Here is a 22,048-nt window from a genome sequence, read left to right as displayed (position 1 = left end):
ATTTAAATTGATGTATTTTATTACGGCTTCAGTTTATTTGCAGCTTATCCACGTTTTAAAATGTAGCATTTAAAATGTGTGCTTTCCTTCCGATGTCCAGTTAAGTCACGTGACCTAATTGGAAGAACTGGGCATTTCGTTATTTGGACTTATTTTTTATTTTTACACCACCTTGGGTTGCAAGGATTTTTTCATTTACAACAATTGTATTATATCTTTTTATTATTACGCCAAGTTGAACACTTCTGACAGTAAACTGGTTATCTTTGGGTTGTGGACAAAGCAAGATATTTGAATATGTCATCTTGGGTTTGACCAATGATCTTCACCATTTTTTTTCTTTTATGGACCAAAGAATTAATCTAAACAATAATTGACCCGATAATGAAAATAATCTTTGGTTGTGATGCTTGGCTGCTAACCATTGACCTTTCTGATTTCAACTGATTTCAATTGAATGGTTACTTGAGGTTCAAATGAATAGTATCACTTAGATTATTAGGGAATGACATGTTAGGATTTTGTCCATGTGGGGCTTTTCTCTGTGCATGATCCAGCACACAGGTGCTTTAGTGTTGAGGACCCCAGCAACTGGAGAAAGTCAAGGGCATGCTCACGATTCACCTGGTTGCAGGCGATACATGGTTACTTCCTGGAGATGGGGATGGAATGGGTGTCTGGGTGGTTGCCATCCAGTGCCCTTAAAGTGGTCCATAGTGTGGTGGATGTGGTGAAGATACGCTGCACAAGCTTGTTTCACTTTCTTTAGTTGCCACCGTTGTATTTATTCAAGTTTTTACTTGAGTTGTCACGTAACAAATCAGGCACTTCGTCATAATCAAAATTTTGTGATTATAAGAGATGTGATTTCCCACCAGCCAAAGTGCTCCTAGTTTGTTCTGTTTGATAGATTTGTGTATCAGCTCTTGAACATTACAAAACTGTGTGGTTTGTCATTTTCAGTTTCTGACTTTTGCTGAAAGACTTGCCAATGTCAGCATTGACATCATCCATCGCATTGACAGGACTGGAAGTTATGCAGAGGTATGTTGAGACGGTCATCCGGGCAAAAAAAAGAGAAATCAAACTTCTCAGTTATGTGTAGAAATCTTCTCTGTTCTTAAAAAAAATTGTCTCTCGTTGCTTGACATTTTTCTCTCATTGCAGGAAGTAGAAACATACTTTTTTGAAGGACTGACAAAATGGAGAGATCTCAACTTGACAGAACATTTCAGTATGTAAAGTATATTTGGAGATATTTTCTTATAACGTCAGTTTATAGTTAGTGTTGCTTTCACTCTTGAGCAAGGATTCTCTGTGTTTGGTGCTAATGCAAAATTATTACATTTCACCCCCAGCAACATTCTTAAAAGAGGTATCCAACAAGAGTCAGTCATTCAACCTGCTGGTTTTCCATCAGAATGCGATAGTGGAGAGTCTGAAAACCCACCTAGCAGTCAAGAACAGTCTGGCCTACCAGCCGCTCCTTGAGTAAGTAGCCCAATTAGTATTTTTATAGTTTTTTGTAACTTTTGAGTATATAGATTGTTAACAAAGGCACAGCAGTTCTAGAAACCGCTGAGGTCCATCTTTTTGTCCGTGCAGTCAATGTGTAGAAGATATCTTGACAAAGTCTTCATGCATCAAGGTAAAACTTGGTGCACAACATCTCCTTCCTAAGACCTCTGACAAGTTTGATGCTGGGTGTATTTCATTGGTAATTGTGGCCACCAGGGGTCCATGTCTTTAAAATATTGTGTGTGCAATATTTAATGAGCACTTCATGAGTCAATTTGAGACGTTGTACACAAGGTCACCTCACTAAGATGTGGGAAATGTTTGATGGTGGGTGCGTTCAAATTTTAATCACTACGCTGTAATATTGTGTATGTATGTGATACCTTGACAAAAACTTTGGTGTAACAAGATTAAAGTCGATATTAAAGGTCATTCAGACAAAACTTTAACATTGGCCATTGAAGTGGGGGGGGAGGGCAAGTTTTAGAATCATTCTTTATGTGACATCTTGACAAAGACTTTGTATATCAAATCGAACCTTGGTACACAAGGTCACCTCACTAAAACCTCAGTCATTTTCCATGTCGGGCGCATTTCAGTTCTAATTGTGCCCACCAGGGGCCTGCATCTCCGAAACCTAGTATGCAGTTCTACAAGGTCTTCATTGGTCATGCTCAGACTTGCTCCTGTAGATTATACATTACTCAGAACTTGCACAAGGTTGAGGTTGGTCTTGGAGATGGAGGTTAGGACAGTTACAGTTTTGTTACTGCCATTCAGTTTTATCACGCAGTTCTTGATGACCAGTTCAGTTGTGTTGCTTCTTCCCTACCTATAGTCTGGTGGTGCAGCTGGCCAGGGACCTGCAGACTGACTTCTACCCCCACTTTCCTGACTTCTTTGTCCTAATCACTTCACTCCTGGACACTAAGGACACAGAACTGCTGGAATGGGCTTTCACCTGCCTCTCCTTCCTCTACAAATACCTTTGGAGGCTCATGGCGAAAGACATCGCCCACATCTACAGGTGCAAAGTCACCTACACTGTGTGACACTGTTTCACAGGTGAAGCTGTATCGTGCCATTTTCAGTCTGACATGCGTACGCACAGTGTCGGACAAGTTCACTTTTGCAATTTTAGTTATGTTGAAGCAATCCCTTGTATGAAACCTTTATTAAAAGAGAACACATATAAAGGGTTTAATGAGTTGTCTGTAGCTGAGTTCTAAATGGACTCAAACCACAGTTTTTAATGCTGTCACTCAACAGTGTGTTTAGGGTTGTAAAAACGTTAATTATCCTTTTAATTGAAGCGTGAAACTGTGTCTCATCAGTGAAGACAGTTCCAGAAAACTAACATTGTTCATGCTTGTTGAGTATTATTAACATTATTGATGATTAAAGTATACGTCTCTCTGACCCAAAGTTTGTACAGCACACTGTTGGCCCACAAGAAGGAACACATCCGCAACTTTGCTGCAGAGAGCTTCTCTTATTTGATGAGAAAGGTAATTCTCTTGCATGCAGATACTGTTTGCTCGTCCTGGCTCCACTGTCTGCTCAGCAGAATGTCATTTACTCAAACATATTATGTCCAACAGGTTCCAGATGTTGACACCCTCCTGAGTCACATTTTCTCGGACCTGCAGCAGAACCCGAGCAAGGTGGAAGGAGTAGGCCAGCTGCTGTTCGAGATGAGCAAAGGTGTCCGAAATATGTTCCACTCCTGTGCTGAGAAGGTGAGTTTATCATTGTGAGGCCTTATCCAGAGTTTTTGTTTAATTTAGAAGCGATAGAGTACTCGGCACAGTTCCACAGGAGCACCCCGAGACATACAGTAGGTTATGTTTTTCCAGTGGATCCACTTTCCAAGTGAACAAGCATCTTTTTAGTTACACAGAATATACAGAATTTATGGGATGTTGCAGTTTGTGACTTGACCTTATTGTGGTTTTCTATTTTATTATACACTAGCTGGGGTACCCGGTGCTGCCCAGGTTAACCTGTTTTAGACATAAGCCAAATGCCAATCATTTTAATCAAAACAACTGCCCAACATTTGTTTTTGTAATGCTGATGTCTTATAAATGTAATAGTTAATGGGCTAAAGTTTGTCCAGCAGAACTATAAGAGGAGGACTCCCCAAACTAAGTGGAAATACTTGGTTAAAAGACAGAAACATTTGAAATCCTTCATGCAGCCTTTGTGTTGCAATCAAATTTATAACAATATTACACACAGAAGGTAGGTAACAGTAAATGTAAATATCAATGAATCAAAATTGAGGTAGTGGTGTATTTCACTGTTTTTACATTGCAATTTTACAAACATAAAATGAAGGTATTCATGCAGGAAGGCAAACTGGGTTGTACAGGACAGTCAGGTGCTTAACAGTTGAGAACATAAAGTAGCTGAAGGAAGGGATTAAATAAACAGAGATGGCCAACACATATACAGGGCTGTAAATTTGAATCTGCCAGGTCATACCCACAGCCTCGGCCTAAGCATGTTGTTGTTTTGCTGAGTGTATTGTGGCTGTGCTGTGCTGAGTATACTGTAGAAAGAGATTAAATAAACAGAGATGGCCAACACATATACAGGGCTGGAAATTTGAATCTGCCTGGTCATACCCACAGCCTCGGCCTAAGCATGTTGCTGTTTTGCTGAGTGTATTGTGGCTGTGCTGTGCTGAGTGTACTGTAGAAAGAGATTAAATAAACAGAGATGGCCAACACATATACAGGGCTGGAAATTTGAATCTGCCTGGTCATACCCACAGCCTCAGCCTAAGCATGTTGCTGTTTTGCTGAGTGTGCTGTGGCTGTGCTGTGCTGAGTGTGCTGTTAGGGTTACATGTTATAGTTTGGGAGTTTATCCTGGACAGACAGAAAGACAGACAGAAGTGGCAGCATGAAAAAGCACATGGTACAACACTGTTTGGTCTTACATAAATGGCTATTTTGGGGGTAATTTTCAGTTCAACTTAAAAAAAAAATGGTACCAGTTTGTTCCCCATGTCACGAGGATTCAGAATATATATAGTTTTTAGGGCTACATATTATAGTTTGGGAGTTTATCCCGGACAGACAGACAGACATAGCCCTTTATGTATATAGAATGTTGTCACCAGTGGGTGAATAATTGTCTGCCTGTGCAGCTTTTGGACCCCCAAAATTTTCAAAATGAAGCCTGAAGCATATCTTGCTGTGGCGTTACTATTTACCTTGACATATTAAAAAAACAATACATTTCATTCCATTTTTGTTATTATAAGCTCAAATGTTTCAGATATTGTGTGTTGAGTACATGTGCGCTACATCACTGGATGTTATTTGTTTCTTGTTACCATCAGGGCAATCTGTAGAACATATCAACCTGATTTAAAAAAAAAAAAAAAAAAAAAAACAGAAAATGGGACACTTTTATACTTTATCTTGACCTTCACAGACACATCAGTTATTTACCAACAAAAACATACTATTCAAGTTTGACATTTGATGCTTCAAACTTATAGACAGTGTGGGCTGTAAAAGGTTTGCAAACAGGTAGCAAACAGGTGAGATGTAATGCTGCTTAATTTGAATTAAAGCCAAATAAGACTAGCGCGTTATATGAAAGATCAACTTTGACATCGTTCTGAATTTTAGTGTGTAAATGTTTTAATTCATATGACATTTTGTCACACCAGGCTCTGCCTGTGGCGCTACGTAAACTCGGTCCGACAACCAACCCAACACTGTCTCTGCCCTGGGATGCGGTCCGGGATGCTTTGGATCACATGGCCCAGGCTGCAGCCGATCATGTTGACAAAGAACACTTCCTGGTCTTCTGGGAGTCCCTACAGGTTTGACTGGAGGAACACCGCAAAACATTGTCATGGTTTTAGTCACTCCAGATATTAATGCCCTGCAAACTGTTCATCCAGTCTTTGTTTTTGTCATTCGCTTGCACTTGTTCCTGCCACGACCATTAAAGCACCTTCTAAACTGAACACCTCTGATGTGCAGGTCATTGTGGTGGAGGTCCTAGCTGTCCTGGAGGAGAAGGGAGACCAGTCGCAGCAGGCATCAGAGCAGCTGGAGAGGCTGCTGTTTGTTTTCCACACCCTGGTGTCCCACAGGGGCGGGGCAAAGATCACCAAGCCAGAAGCTGTCTGCCAGGTAAGTGAGGGGCTACCAATCTGTGGAAATAAAACATCCACTCAACGCCTTGGCATGAGTCCGCCGCCTAGATAGCAGCGCACCAGGTGTCAGTGCACCCCAGCTCTTAAAGAGACAGAAGACAATCTGATTGGCTTAATTCAGGTTACATCCAAAACACACCGCTGACCAGTTAAGACTGACAAACCCAGTCCGAACGTCGTGAAATTGTCAAGACAGAACATTCTGCATGTTATTATTTAGTGTCTTAATATTTTGTGCCTTATTTTTAAAAAGATGGTGTTGGTGGATCCCGGCATCCTCTCAGTTTGCACTTTGAATGTTCTCCTGTGTTTTTCTGCTCACAGACGGTGCTGCAGCTGTTGCAGAGCTCGGCTCTGTCACCTTCCTGCACCCGTTTGCTCCTCCAGATCACCTCCTGTCTGCTCCTCGGGGAGAACATCGGCCTGCCTAGAGCCCTCATCCAGGAGACGGTCCAAACTGTAGGTGGATGTGTGTGTGTTTGTTTGTGTGTGTGTTGTGTTCAAGTGCACCAGACTTTGTTTTCTCAACCAGGTGTTTGGCAGCAGGACGGAGCAAGACCTGATCCTGGAGTTCACCAAGGAGACGTTCGCCATGAGACACTTTGAACAGGTGAGTTATTTACTGCACCCGTGCACAGTGGTAGCACACGAAGGGTACTGATCCGATTTGGATGAAGCTTGGTGTACAAAGGACAAAATGATTTGATATTGAGGAAAATCTATTGCAGGCAAGGTCATAGGTCAAAGTTGAGGTATAATTGGGGGACTTCATCTGTCTCTAGGACTCCTTGATCTTCTCTGTTTTTTTGTCCCTCTCTTCCAGCTCTTTCTTCCCAGTCTGTTGCACTTCACTGCCGGCTTGTTTAGTTCCAGCGATCCGTCGTCTCGTCACTGCGGCCTGGAGGTGCTGATCAGTCTAATCCTAGCCAAAGCGCCGCCTCCCACAGATGGCGCCATGGCATTTGAAACCTACCCTCTGCGCTTCACTAGACTGTCCACGAGGTGAGACAGTTCACTCCCTGTCAGAGATTTGACGGCCATTTTTAAGAATGAATCTTTTGCTGTCTCACGCATAGTTTTAAGAAAGTACTATGTTCCTATATAGGAAGTGAACCGTGTTTCATCAGGTTTTGCAGTCATTTTACGCTGGAGTAATTGTCGACAACATGTGCCTGCAAATGAATTTCTAAAGCAAGCTTTTAATAAGTTGATAATCGATTAGTTTCTTGTTTGATTGATTTGTTTTGATTTTGCAGAGGGTTGAACTCTACAGAGGGGGGTGGCGTTGGAACGGCAGTGTCAGAGCTGGTGCTCTCCCTGATCAGACATCCCCAGGAGGAGACCGCGACCCTCGGTGACCTGTCGCAGCCCTGGGCAGCGCTGGTGCTGCTGCCACACCTCAGGTAATGCAACATAGTGACGATACAACATCTGCACGCTCCGGGCTGTTACACGTCACATGCAGGTTCTACTTCCTGGGCTGTTTTTGTCATTGGTTCACGTCTGCGTTTGGTTCCTCGGGTCTTGAGTTGGTTGTTCTCCGTCTCGGCTGTAATATGACACACATCGTGATAAAGTGCAGCGCAGTAAGACGATTATTCAAATTCAGGAGAGCTTTAGAGAACGTCACAGATGTTACTGTGGAAACACGCCGACCACATAGTTTTAATTTTGATCCGTGTATGTTTTTAGGCCTTTGTCTGCAGCTGACGTCCTTCCCACTGTGACCTCCTTCTTAAACCGCCTTCTCTGTGAGATTGAGACTGAAAAACTAGGAAAAGGTTTGTGTTGTCTGTTGAAATGTGTCTCTCATTCTTTATCTCTCTCTCTCTCTCTCTCTCCGAATTTGTAGCTATCTCTCAGTGCCTGTATCTCTAGCTCTTGCTCTCTATCTCATCAAGCTTTTTTCCACTCTATCTGTATGACTTTCTATTAGTGCAGCAGCTAAGAGAATATGTAGAGCAAAATCGTGCAAATGGTGATAGAAGTACCAAAGTTGGCACAAATACTCCTTAGACTTTACTCTTGAAAAAACCGACTGGCCACTTGAATTTTCAATAGGCGGCCAGGTCGGTGTCAATTAAAGAATTACACAGGGGTCAAACTTAAAAAATGCTCATATCATTCTGAAAGCTACACCACATTATTTGTCTGATCTTAAAGATTCCAAAAAGGTATAGTTTGGACTATCTATGACTGAATGATCAGGAGTTATGGGGTAAAAACAGCAAAAATAGTGACAAAGGTCAGTTTCAGTTTGTACAGGGGTCAAAAGTTAAAGTTGCTCCAATTGTGGTTTAAAAAAAAATGCACATTATTAGTTGAGTTAACAGGGTTTTAAAAAGGAATAGTTTGCACCATCTGTCATGCTTAGTTATCATGTTACGGGGTAACATATGTCACATGTCATAGAATCCAATGGATGTTGACCTTGTTTGACCTTTACTTTGGAGACCAAACATTCAACACAATCAAAACGATTCCATTTATTAATCGTATTAACTCAACCAATAATTTGCATCGCTTTTTACCAAAATTGAAGGAACTTTAACTTTTGACCCCTGTACAAACTGAAACTGACCTTTGTCACTATTTTAGACATAGACATAGACAACTTTATTCATCCCACCAGGGGCAATTGGTTTCAGCAGCCTGCATACCGGCACATCAACATACAACAACAACAACAAAACGAAAAAACAGAATAAGATAAAAAGAAAATATATATATATATATACAACATCCATACATCCTCATACCTATACATCTACACCTCACAAAGAATTTAAAAGACGGATAACAGAAGGGATAAAAGATTTTAACAATCGATTCGTCCTGCAGACAGGTGAAACATAACGTCGACCCGAAGGCAACAGAGAAAATTCACCTGCTAGCACATGTCCGGAAGAAGACAAAATACATCTTGCTTTCCTTATCATTTGTTGTTCACAAAAACTAGCTAGGTCTCTAGTTTCCATTCCAGTAATCTTTGAACATATCCTTGTAATACTATACAACCTCTTTTTATCCTTCAGAGCCAAGCTGGAATGGGCTTTTGCTGTTTTTACCCCATAACTCCTGACCATTCAGTCATAGATAGTCCAAACTATGCCTTTTTGGAATCTTTACAATCAGACAAATAATGTGGTGTAGTTTACAAAATGATTTGAGCATTTTTAATTTGAAGCCGTGTAATTCTTCAATTGACCCCTACCTGGCCGCCTACTGAAAATTCAAGTGGCCAGTTGGTTTTTTCAAAAGAGTAATGTCTAAGGAGTATTTGTGCCAACTTTGGTGCTTGTATCACCATTTGCACAATTCTTTCAGTTATCTGCTGCACTATATCTATTTTGCACAGCTTCAAGCTCTATCTGTCTGCATCTCACTCTCTTTCTTCCTCAGCCACTCTCTTCCTATTTATTTGTATCTCTAACTCTATCTCGATATCTATCTTGCTCAGTCTCTATCTCGCCATCTCTTTTTATCTGTCTCTTTCTCTGTATATCTATCTTGCTCAAGCTCTGTATTTCTCTGTCTGTCTCTGTAGCCATCTGTCTTGCTCCGTGTCAATCTTTCCATCCATCTGTATCTTGGTGTATCCGCCTGTCTATCTTGCTCAGTCTCTCTATCAGTCAGTCTCTGTTGTACAGTTAATTTATTGCATATAAATGTTATTTTCTGTTTCTTACATTTATATCAGAAAGATGACAGAAAATAATTTGCTATCTGATTAAATTAAATTGAATTTTAGAGTTTAAAACCAATCAGTGTCGTAATATGATCTGTGTGACGTTAGTTTTGTTGTTGTCTCTCCCCCCCCCCCCCCCCCCCCCCCCCCCCCCCCAATCCAGCTGGTCTGTTTGTAGCCAGACAGGCGATCAGCTGCCTCCTCTCTCTGGATGTCTCGGCTCAGCTCCTCCCGTTAGTCGCTGTGGACAAAGTCACCGCAGTCCTACAGTAAGACATTTGAAAAGCACGAATGTGTCAGAGGATTTTGCATCATTATATTATTGTCTTTCGTTAAAGCCTCTCTGCAAATTGCACTTCTCCCGTGTCTAGGAAAAGGGGTTCAGATTTTACAACCTTAGTCCTATTTGAATGTTGCCAAGCTTCTGAGTGTTTTGTTCTTCTTTGACAGTTGCATCATTTGACATCAGTCGCGTTTTGAAAAAAAAGTTGGCAAAAAGTTGTCACATTTGTTTTTGCATTTTGTGATTTCTTCCTGGTTGTGTTACAGCTGTGTCACCAAATTAGTATCGGAAGTGTTGACCATGAGGAAACCCATCTCAGGGCTCATTTATGCTCCGTGTTAAATATGAATACAGTTGGCAGTCTGCAGTGCTATAATTTTGTTTGTATTTGTGCCTATTTTCTGTAAGCTTGTGAATATGGAGGAAATGGAGCAGAACCACTGAAAGAAAGAATAAACATTATTCTTTTTTTGATGTTCGCGTGGTTTCCCTTCAGGTGCTCCGGCTTCCTTTCCGCTTCCAAAGACATGCAGGTTAGGTGAATGAGAAACTTTAAATTGACTGTAGGTGTGAGTGAGAGTTTGAATGGGTTTGGTGCCCTGTGACCGACTGACGCCCTGTCCAGGGTGCACCCCGCCTCTCACCCTATGACTGCTGGGATAGGCTTCAGCCCCCTGTGACCCTTAATTGGAGTAAGCAGGTATAGAAAGTGGATGAATGTTGTCAGAAACCTGCAAGATGGTTTGCAGTCCTCTCAAGTGGATATTTTTGTTAGCATTCATGTTGATGTAAAGGATGCAGAGTTTGAAATGTGTGTGTAGATTTTTGGATGTAAATGGAGCCTAAATGAGGCTTTATGCCCCATGTACATAGAATTTTTTTTTCTCCTCTGGCAGAAAAGTGCTGAGCTGAGCACATTGTCTTTGCAGTTTCTTAAAAATAAAAAGCATTACTCATGGGATTTGCTTCTAAGACAACAATAAACAGTTCACAACTAGCAACTAAAAAGCACTCACCCTCAGCATTAACATATTATGTGTCCAGTCTGCTGTCAGAAATTATAATTTTTTTCCTTCTCTCTATTGTGATGTAATTTGTGTGACGTATCAGCTGACTGTAAAAAGAAACTTCAAAAACAAAGTTTTCCTTCCGTGACAACCTATTTCTGATTGGTTGTCTGAAAAGACGTTTCTGAAAGATTTTCAACAGACACACAAAAACAGGAGAGCACTCTGGAAAAAAACACATTAGGTGCGGCATTATTTCTCTCTGGGCCGATGCATGCGCTCCAGTGTCATTTTGAGGAACTAGAAAAAGATAGTGGCATCAAAAAAGGTGGAAAGGATGTTGGCGTTATTTTGTTTCTGCATATTTTTGTCTTATTTCTTTATTTATTGGTTGCCTCATTGATGGTCATGCATTACTTTGTGGGTGTAACCTTGCATGCGCTGTATAGTATTGTCGCTGAATATCTTCTAATTCACTGGAATAAACTGTCACCACCTTTTTTTCCTCGTCATTAGTATCGAGTTAGAGTGCAAAACTACAAACTCTTCTCACAGGCTAAATCTGGTCCCCAAGCCAGTGTTTTGACACCATAAAATGTAATCACTGTTCTTACAGGAAGTTTCCGACAGACCTGTCAGCCCTGTTGCTAGGAGACCTGTACTTCACCCGTCTGTCACTCACCGGCGTTTCTCAGCACCTGTCCCACAATGCACTGCTGGAGATTTTCCAGATTCTGCACCCAAACCTCTCTTCCAACGTCTCCAAAGTATGTCTATAATTAGCAGCAGCTGCACTGTCGTCCAGAGTTTTTTGGAGGATGTTTGCGTTTGTTCCGCGTGGTAACAGTCTCTAGATTTCACTATTGATCCGTTTTTGCATTCTCTCAGATTCGCCTGCTGACTCTGAGGATTCTGTCTCACTTTGACGCGGAGCTTCCTGCACAGAAGGAGGTGCGCCGCTCGACCCTCTTATACAACCCCTGGCAAAAATTATGGAATCACCGGCCTCGGAGGATGTTCATTCAGTTGTTTAATTTTGTAGGAAAAAAAGCAGATCACAGACATGACACAAAACTAAAGTCATTTCAAATGGCAACTTTCTGGCTTTAAGAAACACTATAAGAAATCAAGAAAAAAAGATTGCGGCAGTCAGTAACTGTTACTTTTTTAGACCAAGCAGAGGAAAAAAATATGGAATCACTCAATTATGAGGAAACAATTATGGAATCACCCTGTAAATTTTCATCCCCAAAACTAACACCTGCATCATATCAGATCTGCTCGTTAGTCTGCATCTAAAAAGGAGTGAACACACCTTGGAGAGCTGTTGCACCAAGTGGACTGACATGAATCATGGCTCCAACACGAGAGATGTCAATTGAAACAAAGGAGAGGATTATCAAACTCTTAAAAGAGAGTAAATCATCACGCAATGTTGCAAAAGATGTTGGTTGTTCACAGTCAGCTGTGTCTAAACTCTGGACCAAATACAAACAACATGGAAAGGTTGTTAAAGGCAAACATACTGGTAGACCAAGGAAGACAAAGCGTCAAGACAGAAAACTTAAAGCAATATGTCTCAAAATCGAAAAATGTACAATAAAACAAATGAGGAACGAATGGGAGGAAACTGGAGTCAACGTCTGTGACCGAACTGTAAGAAACCGCCTAAAGGAAATGGGATTTACATACAGAAAAGCTAAACGAAAGGCATCATTAACACCTAAACAGAAAAAAACAAGGTTACAGTGGGCTAAGGAAAAGCAATTGTGGACTGTGGATGACTGGATGAAAGTCATATTCAGTGATGAATCTCGAATCTGCATTGGGCAAGGTGATGATGCTGGAACTTTTGTTTGGTGCCTTTCCAATGAGATTTATAAAGATGACTGCCTGAAGAGAACATGTAAATTTCCACAGTCATTGATGATATGGGGCTGCATGTCAGGTAAAGGCACTGGGGAGATGGCTGTCATTACATCATCAATAAATGCACAAGTTTACGTTGATATTTTGGACAATTGAAAGGATGTTTGGGGATGATGAAATCATTTTTCAAGATGATAATGCATCTTGCCATAGAAAAAAAACTGCAAAAACATTCCTTGTAAAAAGACACATAGGGTCAGTGTCAACGAGCAGATGTGATTTGATGCAGGTGTTAGTTTTGGGGATGAAAATTTACAGGGTGATTCCATAATTTTTTCCTCAGAATTGAGTGATTCCATATTTTTTTTCCTCTGCTTGGTCTAAAAAAGTAACAGTTACTGACTGCCACAATCTTTTTTCTTGATTTCTTAGTGTTTCTTAAAGCCAGAAAGTTGCCATTTGAAATGACTTTAGTTTTGTGTCATGTCTGTGATCTGCTTTTTTTCTACAAAATTAAACAACTGAATGAACATCCTCCAAGGCCGGTGATTCCATAATTTTTGCCAGGGGTTGTACACTATCAAATGTTAGAAAAATAGCAGAAACAAATCCGTGAATGTTTGTTTTTGCTTCCTGTGGTTTTGTTCAGGGTGAGGAGAATGTGGAAGTGCAGCCGGTGTTTGCCGTCTGCCTGCAGGCCGAACTGGTGCCGGCGTCCGTGCAGGACTACAGAGACAAGCTGCTTCACCTCCGGAAGCTGCGGCATGACCTGGTGCAGCGCAGTTTGCCACAGGGGCCACATGGTACCTTTGAGCAGGTACACAAACACGTCCTTGGTGTCGACTTACTGTATTATGTTGTTTGTTTATTGTTTTCTTCTGAGGATGATATTGTTTCCACCTCTTCCGCAGGTGCCTCTGCGTTACCTCATCGCAATGCTGTTTGTCAATTTTAGGCCACTGTGGGATGCCGTCATTGAGATACTAGTGTGAGTACTTAACATCCATCAATACAACAACAACAATGCAAAAGGGAATAAATTTGTAATTCACAGGCTTAAAAATTAAGATTTCAATCAATAGATTCTACTGACTTTGGTGTCATCGTTTCATTTCATTTGTCAATGAAGACAGGTCTAATAGTCTTGTCTTCACCAACGATTCTCCTGGGAATCTACAGTTGTTCCCATTGTAGCTCTAGAGGATCAGAGTGTCTAGGCTTGAAACTCTCCTGGATCAAGAACCAGATCCAGGCTTTCGCTGACTTCCTGGTCTCAGCCTTCAGCATGGCCGGGTTTTGTTTATCAAAATTTTTGCGTGATTTAGTTACCGTACCTTGACAGTAATGTTCATGTTAGTAGGCACTCAGGCTATGAGGTCAGTAGACATCAAAAGAAACATTATGAGGTCACTGCATAGAGTTTTATGATATTACATAGGAAAATACAAGTTCACAAGAGACAAGTTGTTTCTGGTCTTCTTGTATGGTTTGGAGATCTGCTGCTAACTAGTGTGCTAAGACGATGACTGAAGGTCTTCAATACTAGGTCCCTGTGGAGTATCATTGATGTCAGCTTATCTTGTCACATAAGTGTTACTCATTCAGACACCAATGAGCGTTGTTACATACATTACTTGGAAAATTGTGGGGAGTTCTCAATGCTGAGGACTCCAGTGGCTGGACCAGGCCACGGTTAACACCACTGTAACATCTGGGTGTGGTTCTGGTTAAATTTGAGAGATAAGGATGGGCTGAAAGTCTGTTTGGTTGGTGACCAATCAGGACCCAGAGTGGTTCCAAGTGTTGGACGCACATTCCTTCACCTAATGAGCCACAGTAGACATTACTGATTTATGGATGAAGCTGTAATAAGTCTCTTCCATCCTTACAGGAGTCATGCAAAACAAATGGACAGTAAGGTATTCTGGCAGGTCTATGGTGAACATCTGGAGATGGTGGCAGGACTTTTTGGTAAGTGAAAAATTGCTCCCCAATTGTTTGGTGGTTGGTGTTCCTCTCTGAATAACAGTCTGGAGGTATTTGGTGGTGCTTCTTCTGCATGGATCTTCTCCTGTTTCTGTCACAGAAAAGGAATTGGTTAAGGATAATGAAGACGGGGCAGATTACGAAGAGGAAGAATCGAATCTTCATGGCGAGCCAGGCTGCAATGTCATTGAAAGCGGGGACCTGGGTGTGCTTTTCCTACAGCGTTTGAAGTCAACCTCTGACCTCAACGAGAGAACAGACTTCAGTAACTTTCGCATGCTGATGTGGCGTGCCATGGTGCAGTTTCCCGAGAGGGTGGAACCCCGCAGTCGAGAACTGAGCTCCTTGCTGCTCAGGTTTATCAGGTGAGAGGTTCAAATGAAAACCTGAAGCTTTTGGATTACTTTTGTTTTCTGTCAAATACTCATGTTTGTCTGATACGTGTCATAGGAATGAGTTTTATGCAGCTGACCTCCTGGTGGCGCCCACTCAAGACCTGAGGAAGAGAAATGCTGCTGAGTTAGAGGAGAGTGAGATGGTTGTAGAGGAAGAGGAGGAGAAAGAGGAAGGAAACAAACAGCAGAAGAATGCTCCTACAAGGAACGCGGCCGCCAAGTAAAACGCCAGAGTTTCATTATGGGCAGATGCAGTTGACACTTAACTACATGGGACATGAAAAGTGACTGTGACACTTAAGTCGCATCATCTTCTAAAGCTGAGGAAAGTGATGGAAACCTTTATATAACCGAAGATTGTAGTTGCTCTGATGCATACAGCAGGACAGAGAGGGTGCCGTTTTAGGAAAAGATTAGCAAAAATGTGCTGCACTGAAGTCGATATCAAGCAGTCTGAAAGGAAATGGAGACACCTCTTGTCCTGACCTTTCACAATAAAGCGCTTGACATTCACAGCTACTATAGTACTTATTATATTACTACTATACTACTATAGTAATTATATATTGTTGTTGTCATAAAAATGACAGTAAATGATGTAATTTTAACTAATGAATCCTCTAGTTTCTGTCATTTTCATGGTGCTCATCAAACTGACAGCATTGTTAAATTATATGCCACGATAAATAGTTCTTTTTTTTATTATTATTAATTTTTTGTGTGAAATTTCTCATCTCCAACAGACAGCTGGTCACCCACCTGAAGGTATTTTCCAAATTCACCAACCCTTGTGCCCTTTACCTGGAGGACAGCCTCAGGGAGCTCTACAACCGGGTAAGTAATCCTGAAACTGCAACCAGACCAGAGTAAAACCGAGTTAATGATGGACCTCTGTGTGTTTTCAGCTGCTGTGCCATCAGAACCAGCAGATTCAGCGAGCGGCACTAGAATGTCTTCTCACATACAAAGACCCCAACGTGTCACCTTACAAGTAAGAACATAATCGTCACACGGCCGCACTGGTCATTCCTGTACAAACCATTCCGCTGGAGATGTGCAGATTAATTTAATAACCCAAAGAAAAGGGCAGGAAACCAAACGTACAGTAATATTTCTCCCGAAGCAACACTCACCCCTTTATCCTCCAGCCTCAATGGGGTCTTTGTGGCTCACCTCTCTTTGGCTGCAGAAAGAGGGATTCTTTCTGACATTATGCCGTCTGATGTCCGATATCTAGATATCAGTTTACTGCCTGTCCAACCAGGCTGCAGAGAGGCGCATATTTTCGCGGAGTTTTGCATTACAGCTGATAGCTCGGGAACAGGCAGTCGCGCTGACAGTGACGGGCAGCAGCGTGCAGGATTTCACATAGCGTCGGTGTTCGCCGACAGTAACGAGACGTCCGTCACACACCTGCGTTATTATCGGGGTGGAAGTCAAAAATGAAATGATGATCATGGAGGTGATGAAATATCTGGAAATTGAAAAATAGATATGAAATTTTTATAAAAAAGGCACCTTTTATCGTTAACAATACCCTATGGACATTTAGCATTTACAGCAAGCTTTCAGGAAATTTCCACTTATTGATAAACAAATCAGCTCAGTTTGTATCATTTTCTGTTGCTTCCACCCACGAGGACACATTTCTTCTACAATTAATAACAATTTAGTTTTGGGAATGATGAGTGTAAGAAGGGGACAATGATCGAAAACTCTTGATAAATTACCAGTCTGTTTATTAACTTTAACATTGCTTCCTGTCTTTTACTTTGATTTCTATGGCGCAAAAATGACCAGAAATGCCCTTTTTACAGTTCTGAAATATTACAGAGATTTCCATCACCCCGTTTATGTTTGATGGAGTTTTGTTCTTGCAAGCTTTTTTGAATTATTTAGTTATTTTTTGCCTGCCTGCACTGTTATTAAATATCTTCAAAACAAAAGGAAGGAAATCTGATTGCATTTTTCCAGTATTAGCCTCACTATTATCTCACATTTAAAGGTTTTATTACCATATGAAATATTGCACAAGTTGTTGAGCCTTACGTACCTTCTTGTGCTGTGTTTTTTAAAATGTCGCAGGTGTCTGATAGGCTTGTTTATTTTACTTATTTTTTGTATGTGGAATAATTTGCCTGTTGATATTAGACAAATTCCATAGAATATTTTAAATCTGTGATATTGACGACAACAACTACACACACACATTTAGCAACAATAACACTAATGTTGGTGAACAGAAGCCGTTTGCTTCTCAAAGCTAGACTGACTGTGTGTCTGAACTACAGCTGAGTTTTAATTTAATTTTTTGTTTGTTTGTTTGTTCTAAGGGAAAATCTCGAGAGGCTCCTGGACGACAAACACTTCAAAGAGGAGATTGTCCATTTCAACATCTCCGAGGAGACGGGAGTGGTCATGGCTTCACACAGAGCCACACTCATCCCACTGCTCATGAGGTACTGTGCGGGTCTGTCAGATTTTTCTCTTTAATTCCTGATTGACTTCAACCAATTTTGGTTTTACGGGTGCAGGGTCACCTCAAGTTGTCTTTTTAATTTTTCTTTCTGCCGCTAACTGCACCACGCCCATGTTTTCTTCCACTTTACAATGTTTCTTAACTTGTCAAGATTTGCTGCCATCACATATAAATGACTGTGTATTATTTGTGATACAGGATCCTGTTTGGGCGTCTGCGCAGTAAGGCGGGCAGTAGGTTCCAGGGGAAGGCCTTCGCTGCTTCCCGCTCCTCCATCATTTTACGTTTCCTGGCCGGTTGCCACACAGAGGAGCTGGGAATGTTCATGGACCTGCTGCTGGAGCCCGTCAGTCATCACAGTCAAGGTGAGCACCATTTACATGTGAAAGAAGAGCACTTTGCATTCAAAAGAAAAAATAATACATTTTTGAGACATTTTAAACAAAGAAGTAGTTGGCACAATTTTATTCTACATCTGGAAAGTATTCACAGTGCTTCACTTTTTCCCACATTTTGATATGTTACAGCATGATTCCAAAATGGAGGAAATTCATTTTTCCCCTCAAAATTCTGCCCACAGCACCCCATAAAGACAACATGAAAAAGTTTTTTTTTTTTTTTTTTTTTTTTTTTTTTTTTTTTTTTTTTTAACTAAAAAACGTACATAAGTATTCACACCCTTTGCTCAGTACTGTGTTGATGTATCTTTGGCAGCAATTACAGCCTCAAGTCTTCTTGAATATGATGCCACAAGCTTAGTGCACCTATCTTTGGACAGTTTTTTCACATTCCTCTTTGCTCCATCAGATTGGATGGGGAGTGTCGGTGCACAGACATTTTCAGAGCTCTTCAGAGATGTTCAATTGGATTCAGGTCTGGGCTCTGGCTGGGCCACTCAAGGACATTCACAGAGTTGTTTAGGGTCATTGTCCTGCTGAAAGATGAACTGTCGCCCCAGTCTGGGATCAAGAGTGCTCTGGAGCAGGTTTTCATCCGGGATGTCGCTGTACATTGCTGCAGTCATTGTTCCCTCAATCCTACGTAGTTTCTCAGTTCCTGCCACTGAAAAACATCCCCACAGCATGATGCTGCCACCACCATGCTTCACTGTAGGGATGGTGCCTGGTTTTCTCCAAACATGACGCCTGGCATTCACACCAAAGAGTTCAATCAGAGAATTTTGTTTCTCATGGTGTGAGAGTCCTTCAGGTGTCTTTTGCAAACTCCAGGCAGGCTGTCATGTGCCTTTTACTAAGGAGTGGCTTCTGTCTGGCAACTCTACCATGCAGGTCTGATTGGTGGATTGCTGCAGAGATGTTGTCCTTCTGGAAGGTTCTCCTCTCTTCACAGAGGAATGCTGGAGCTCTGACAGAGTGACCATTGGGTTCTTGGTCACCTCCCTGACTAAGGTCCTTCTCCCTGATCGCTCAGTTTAGACGGGTGTCCAGCTCTAGGAAGAGTCCTAGTGGATCAAAACTTCTTAAATTTACAGATTATGAAGGCCACTGTGCTCATTGGGACTTTCAAAGCAGCAGAAATGTTTCTGTACTCTGTGCCAGATTTGTGCTAGTTTGTTCTTTGACTGTGGGACCTTATGTAGACAAGTGTGTATCTTTCCAAATCATGTCCAGTCAACTGAATTTACCCCAGGTGGACTCCCATTAAGCTGTAGAAACATCTCAAGGATGATAAATGGAAAAAGGATGCAGCTGAGCTCAATTCTGGGCTTCATGGCAAAGCCTGTGAATACTTATGTGTATTTCTTAGTTTTTTATTTTTACTTTTTTCATGTTGTCATTATGGGGTGTTGTGAGTAGAATTTTAAGGGAAAAAAATGTATTTCATCCATTTTGGAATAAGGTTGTAACATCATATAATGTAGAAAAAGTGAAGTGCTGTGAATACTTTCCAGATGCACTGTATTGAAGAGGAGCGGAAATGAATTCTCTTGACATGGTTGTGTCCTCATCGTACATGTAAAGATTCAAATTTTAATGTTTGAAGTGCACTCGATCCCTCAGGTTCCTGTCTGGCGGCGGTGGAGCGGGCGTTAGCAGAGACGGACGCCGGAGCTGTCCTGCCTCTGGGTCGTCAGCACAGCCTCCTGAACACATTCAACACAGTGATCCACAAACTGGGCCACCTCATCCACAGCTACCTGCCCAAAGTGCTGCAGATCTTGCTATGCGTCACCGCCTCTGTGTCTGCCATCCTGGACAAGAGGGACCAGGTAATTCTTGCACATTGAGAACTGCTTGTGAACACAAAATAACCTGCAGCACTCGTGACAGTTTGATAAAGTATCAATGTAGACAACACACATAAACATATAAACGAAGCAGAAAGGGAGTGTTCTCCAGGCTTCTGACAAGCACAAAAATCCAGTGCAACCAGGTATGGACTGACTGGTAGAAAAGGAAAACGGCTGGTGCCACATAGAAGTAGGTGTAGAAGAATGTCTTTTTTTCAATGTCTTCGGCACCTCAGTAAATTTTTCTGCACATATTTCTGTGTTGCACCAGCCATTTTCCTTTTAAACATATAAACGCTTTGCACATTTTCACAACACAGCAGACGCTTCTGTCTCCAGGACTTGAACCGACTTCCACTCTTCAGTGCATTGCAAATAAAATATTGCAGCAGGGAGTGAAAAAGAGATGAGTGCCGCGATGCGCTGATTGGTCCGTCAAGTCTTCCAGGCAGAAACCTCTTTTTGTGTTGTGAGTACTTCAGTTGTGTTGTGAAGCTTTGCAGAGCGTTTCTGTGTTTGGGTGTGTTGTGTGTCTTTGCAGCACACAGGTTATGCACTTCATTTGTTGTATGTGCTACGTATGTTGCAGCCCTTTGTCATGCAGTTATGACAGGCCTGGTTTAATTCTGGTTAACGGACGACTCGCTGTAGCGATCTGATGTCTTGAGGTGGAGCTCTTCTTGTTTTTGTGTGCAGCTGAAGCCCGGTTGCATCAATCCCCTGAAGAACCTGCGGCGACTCGGCGTCCTGAGGATGTACGAGTTTTTTGACAACTTCGACTGGTACAGCTTCAGCTCAGACGAGCTGGACGCGGTGTTCCATGCCGTGGTTTGGCCTCAGGTACACGATGCGTTTTGTTGTTGTCGGATCGCCCACAGAAGACTCCGGTTTAAATATGACGGATTTAAAAAATGAGCAGTTGGATTCCTGTTTTTGTGCAGGTGCACCGGCTGCCCACTGAGAGCCCGTACTCACCCACGCCTCTGCTCAAACTCATCCACGTGTGGTGCAAAAACGCCAGGTTGGCCTCTCTCACCTGTACACATTCTATGTCAACATTTTGCTTTGTATTATAAGTGAATTCATGTGCTATGAGTTTTTATTTACCGTATTTTCAGGAGTGTGTCGTGTTTTTTTTTTTTGTTTGTTTGTTTGTTTTGTTTTGTTTTTTACTGGTTTGGGACTTATATCTCCAAAAATCACACGTTTGTTAACAACAATATCAATATTTTTGGGTGAGGTTCCCAGAAATCAGAGCATTAAACTGCATAAAAATCCAAAATTAAAGATCTGATATGCAGAAAAAAGGTGCCACTTATACTCTGCAAAATAAGGAAAAAAAAATTTTGTTTTTGGCTGTTCATCAGATACTTCCCCCTGCTGGCGAAGCAGAGGTCCGACCACCCAGAGTGCGATGTCCTTTTTAACGTCTTCGCCCTCCTCTCATCCAAGAACGCCTCTGCAGCGACCATCGCCATGGTAATGGACATAGCTGAGTCCCTCGCAACCACAAATGACTTTGTGGCCTCAGAGACTGAAGCAGAACTGTGCGTCAACGGCTGTGTCTTCCCGCAGCCTGAAGAGGGCGCTCTCATCACTGCAGGTTACCGACTTTTTCTGTGTTCGTGCACATGCACACATTATTAATTTAAATAAAGCTTAGTTTCCCCTGCATGCCACTCAGATCTTCGCAAACGTTTTTTTAATGCATCCGATGTTTGGGATAATTAAATAATTATTTTTTTTTTTTCCCACAGAGCCGTTGACTTGTGGCTCCAGACTGCTGCTGCCTCACGTCTCCGCCCTGCTGCAGTACTTCCGTGGAATCGTACGCAATGCTGACAGACTCAAAAAGAAGAAGTTCAGAGCGCAGGTGGCCAAAGAGCTCAACATCCTCTCCAAGTACGTTCAAGCGCCTTGCTGTCACACCACATTTCATTCCCCGTTTTCCCTCTTTGTTAAATTTTGTGCCTCGGCAAACGTTTTCAATTCTTCGCCAGGATCAGTCGTTTTGTGGGCGACAAGGAGCAGAGTTCAGCTCTCATCGGCCTCCTGCTGCCGTATCTGCAGAAAGGCAACAACTCTCCGGTAGGACCATTGACTCGGGCAAGAGACAAGACAGGCAAACAGATCACGCGTCTTCATATTGCACTTTGCTGTCGATTTGTTTTAGGAGACACAGATTGACATCCTGGCCACACTGCAGAACCTGCTGAGGCAGTGCACGGATCCCTCTGCCTTCCTGAGGCCACTCAGCAAGCTGTTCTCCATCCTCCAAGGCAGACTGCCGCGGCAGGCTCTTGTTAACGTTTTCCAGGTACGTCAGCCAGTCGATGCGGGTAGCTCACTTGCTTCTTTTGAATAAATCAGAAAAGACATGCACATCTGA

General features: G+C 42.0%; 1 protein-coding gene across 3 annotated transcripts in view; it reads left to right on the top strand.

Moving 5' to 3' along the window:
• The window catches only part of utp20 (UTP20 small subunit processome component), a 37,783-nt gene that overhangs the window by 200 nt on the left and 15,535 nt on the right, over positions 1–22,048 (top strand). For all 3 annotated transcript variants that reach the window (XM_034162950.1, XM_034162949.1, XM_034162948.1), the window contains exons 2-33: positions 964–1,044; positions 1,168–1,234; positions 1,359–1,491; positions 2,357–2,545; positions 2,945–3,026; positions 3,120–3,257; positions 5,207–5,362; positions 5,526–5,678; positions 6,026–6,160; positions 6,234–6,311; positions 6,525–6,703; positions 6,958–7,104; positions 7,394–7,482; positions 9,553–9,658; positions 11,296–11,446; positions 11,568–11,630; positions 13,198–13,365; positions 13,460–13,536; positions 14,440–14,519; positions 14,635–14,899; positions 14,985–15,149; positions 15,673–15,763; positions 15,835–15,920; positions 17,263–17,388; positions 17,607–17,773; positions 19,430–19,638; positions 20,356–20,499; positions 20,601–20,680; positions 21,027–21,262; positions 21,417–21,561; positions 21,660–21,747; positions 21,833–21,976. In XM_034162950.1, the coding sequence (XP_034018841.1) occupies positions 964–1,044; positions 1,168–1,234; positions 1,359–1,491; positions 2,357–2,545; positions 2,945–3,026; positions 3,120–3,257; positions 5,207–5,362; positions 5,526–5,678; positions 6,026–6,160; positions 6,234–6,311; positions 6,525–6,703; positions 6,958–7,104; positions 7,394–7,482; positions 9,553–9,658; positions 11,296–11,446; positions 11,568–11,630; positions 13,198–13,365; positions 13,460–13,536; positions 14,440–14,519; positions 14,635–14,899; positions 14,985–15,149; positions 15,673–15,763; positions 15,835–15,920; positions 17,263–17,388; positions 17,607–17,773; positions 19,430–19,638; positions 20,356–20,499; positions 20,601–20,680; positions 21,027–21,262; positions 21,417–21,561; positions 21,660–21,747; positions 21,833–21,976 (4,218 nt within the window). The remainder of the gene's footprint in view (positions 1–963; positions 1,045–1,167; positions 1,235–1,358; positions 1,492–2,356; positions 2,546–2,944; positions 3,027–3,119; positions 3,258–5,206; positions 5,363–5,525; positions 5,679–6,025; positions 6,161–6,233; positions 6,312–6,524; positions 6,704–6,957; positions 7,105–7,393; positions 7,483–9,552; positions 9,659–11,295; positions 11,447–11,567; positions 11,631–13,197; positions 13,366–13,459; positions 13,537–14,439; positions 14,520–14,634; positions 14,900–14,984; positions 15,150–15,672; positions 15,764–15,834; positions 15,921–17,262; positions 17,389–17,606; positions 17,774–19,429; positions 19,639–20,355; positions 20,500–20,600; positions 20,681–21,026; positions 21,263–21,416; positions 21,562–21,659; positions 21,748–21,832; positions 21,977–22,048) is intronic.

Source organism: Thalassophryne amazonica, chromosome 22 (genome assembly GCF_902500255.1).
Source record: "Thalassophryne amazonica chromosome 22, fThaAma1.1, whole genome shotgun sequence".
Lineage (NCBI taxonomy): Eukaryota > Metazoa > Chordata > Actinopteri > Batrachoidiformes > Batrachoididae > Thalassophryne > Thalassophryne amazonica.
This window is presented reverse-complemented; position numbering and strand designations above follow the sequence as displayed.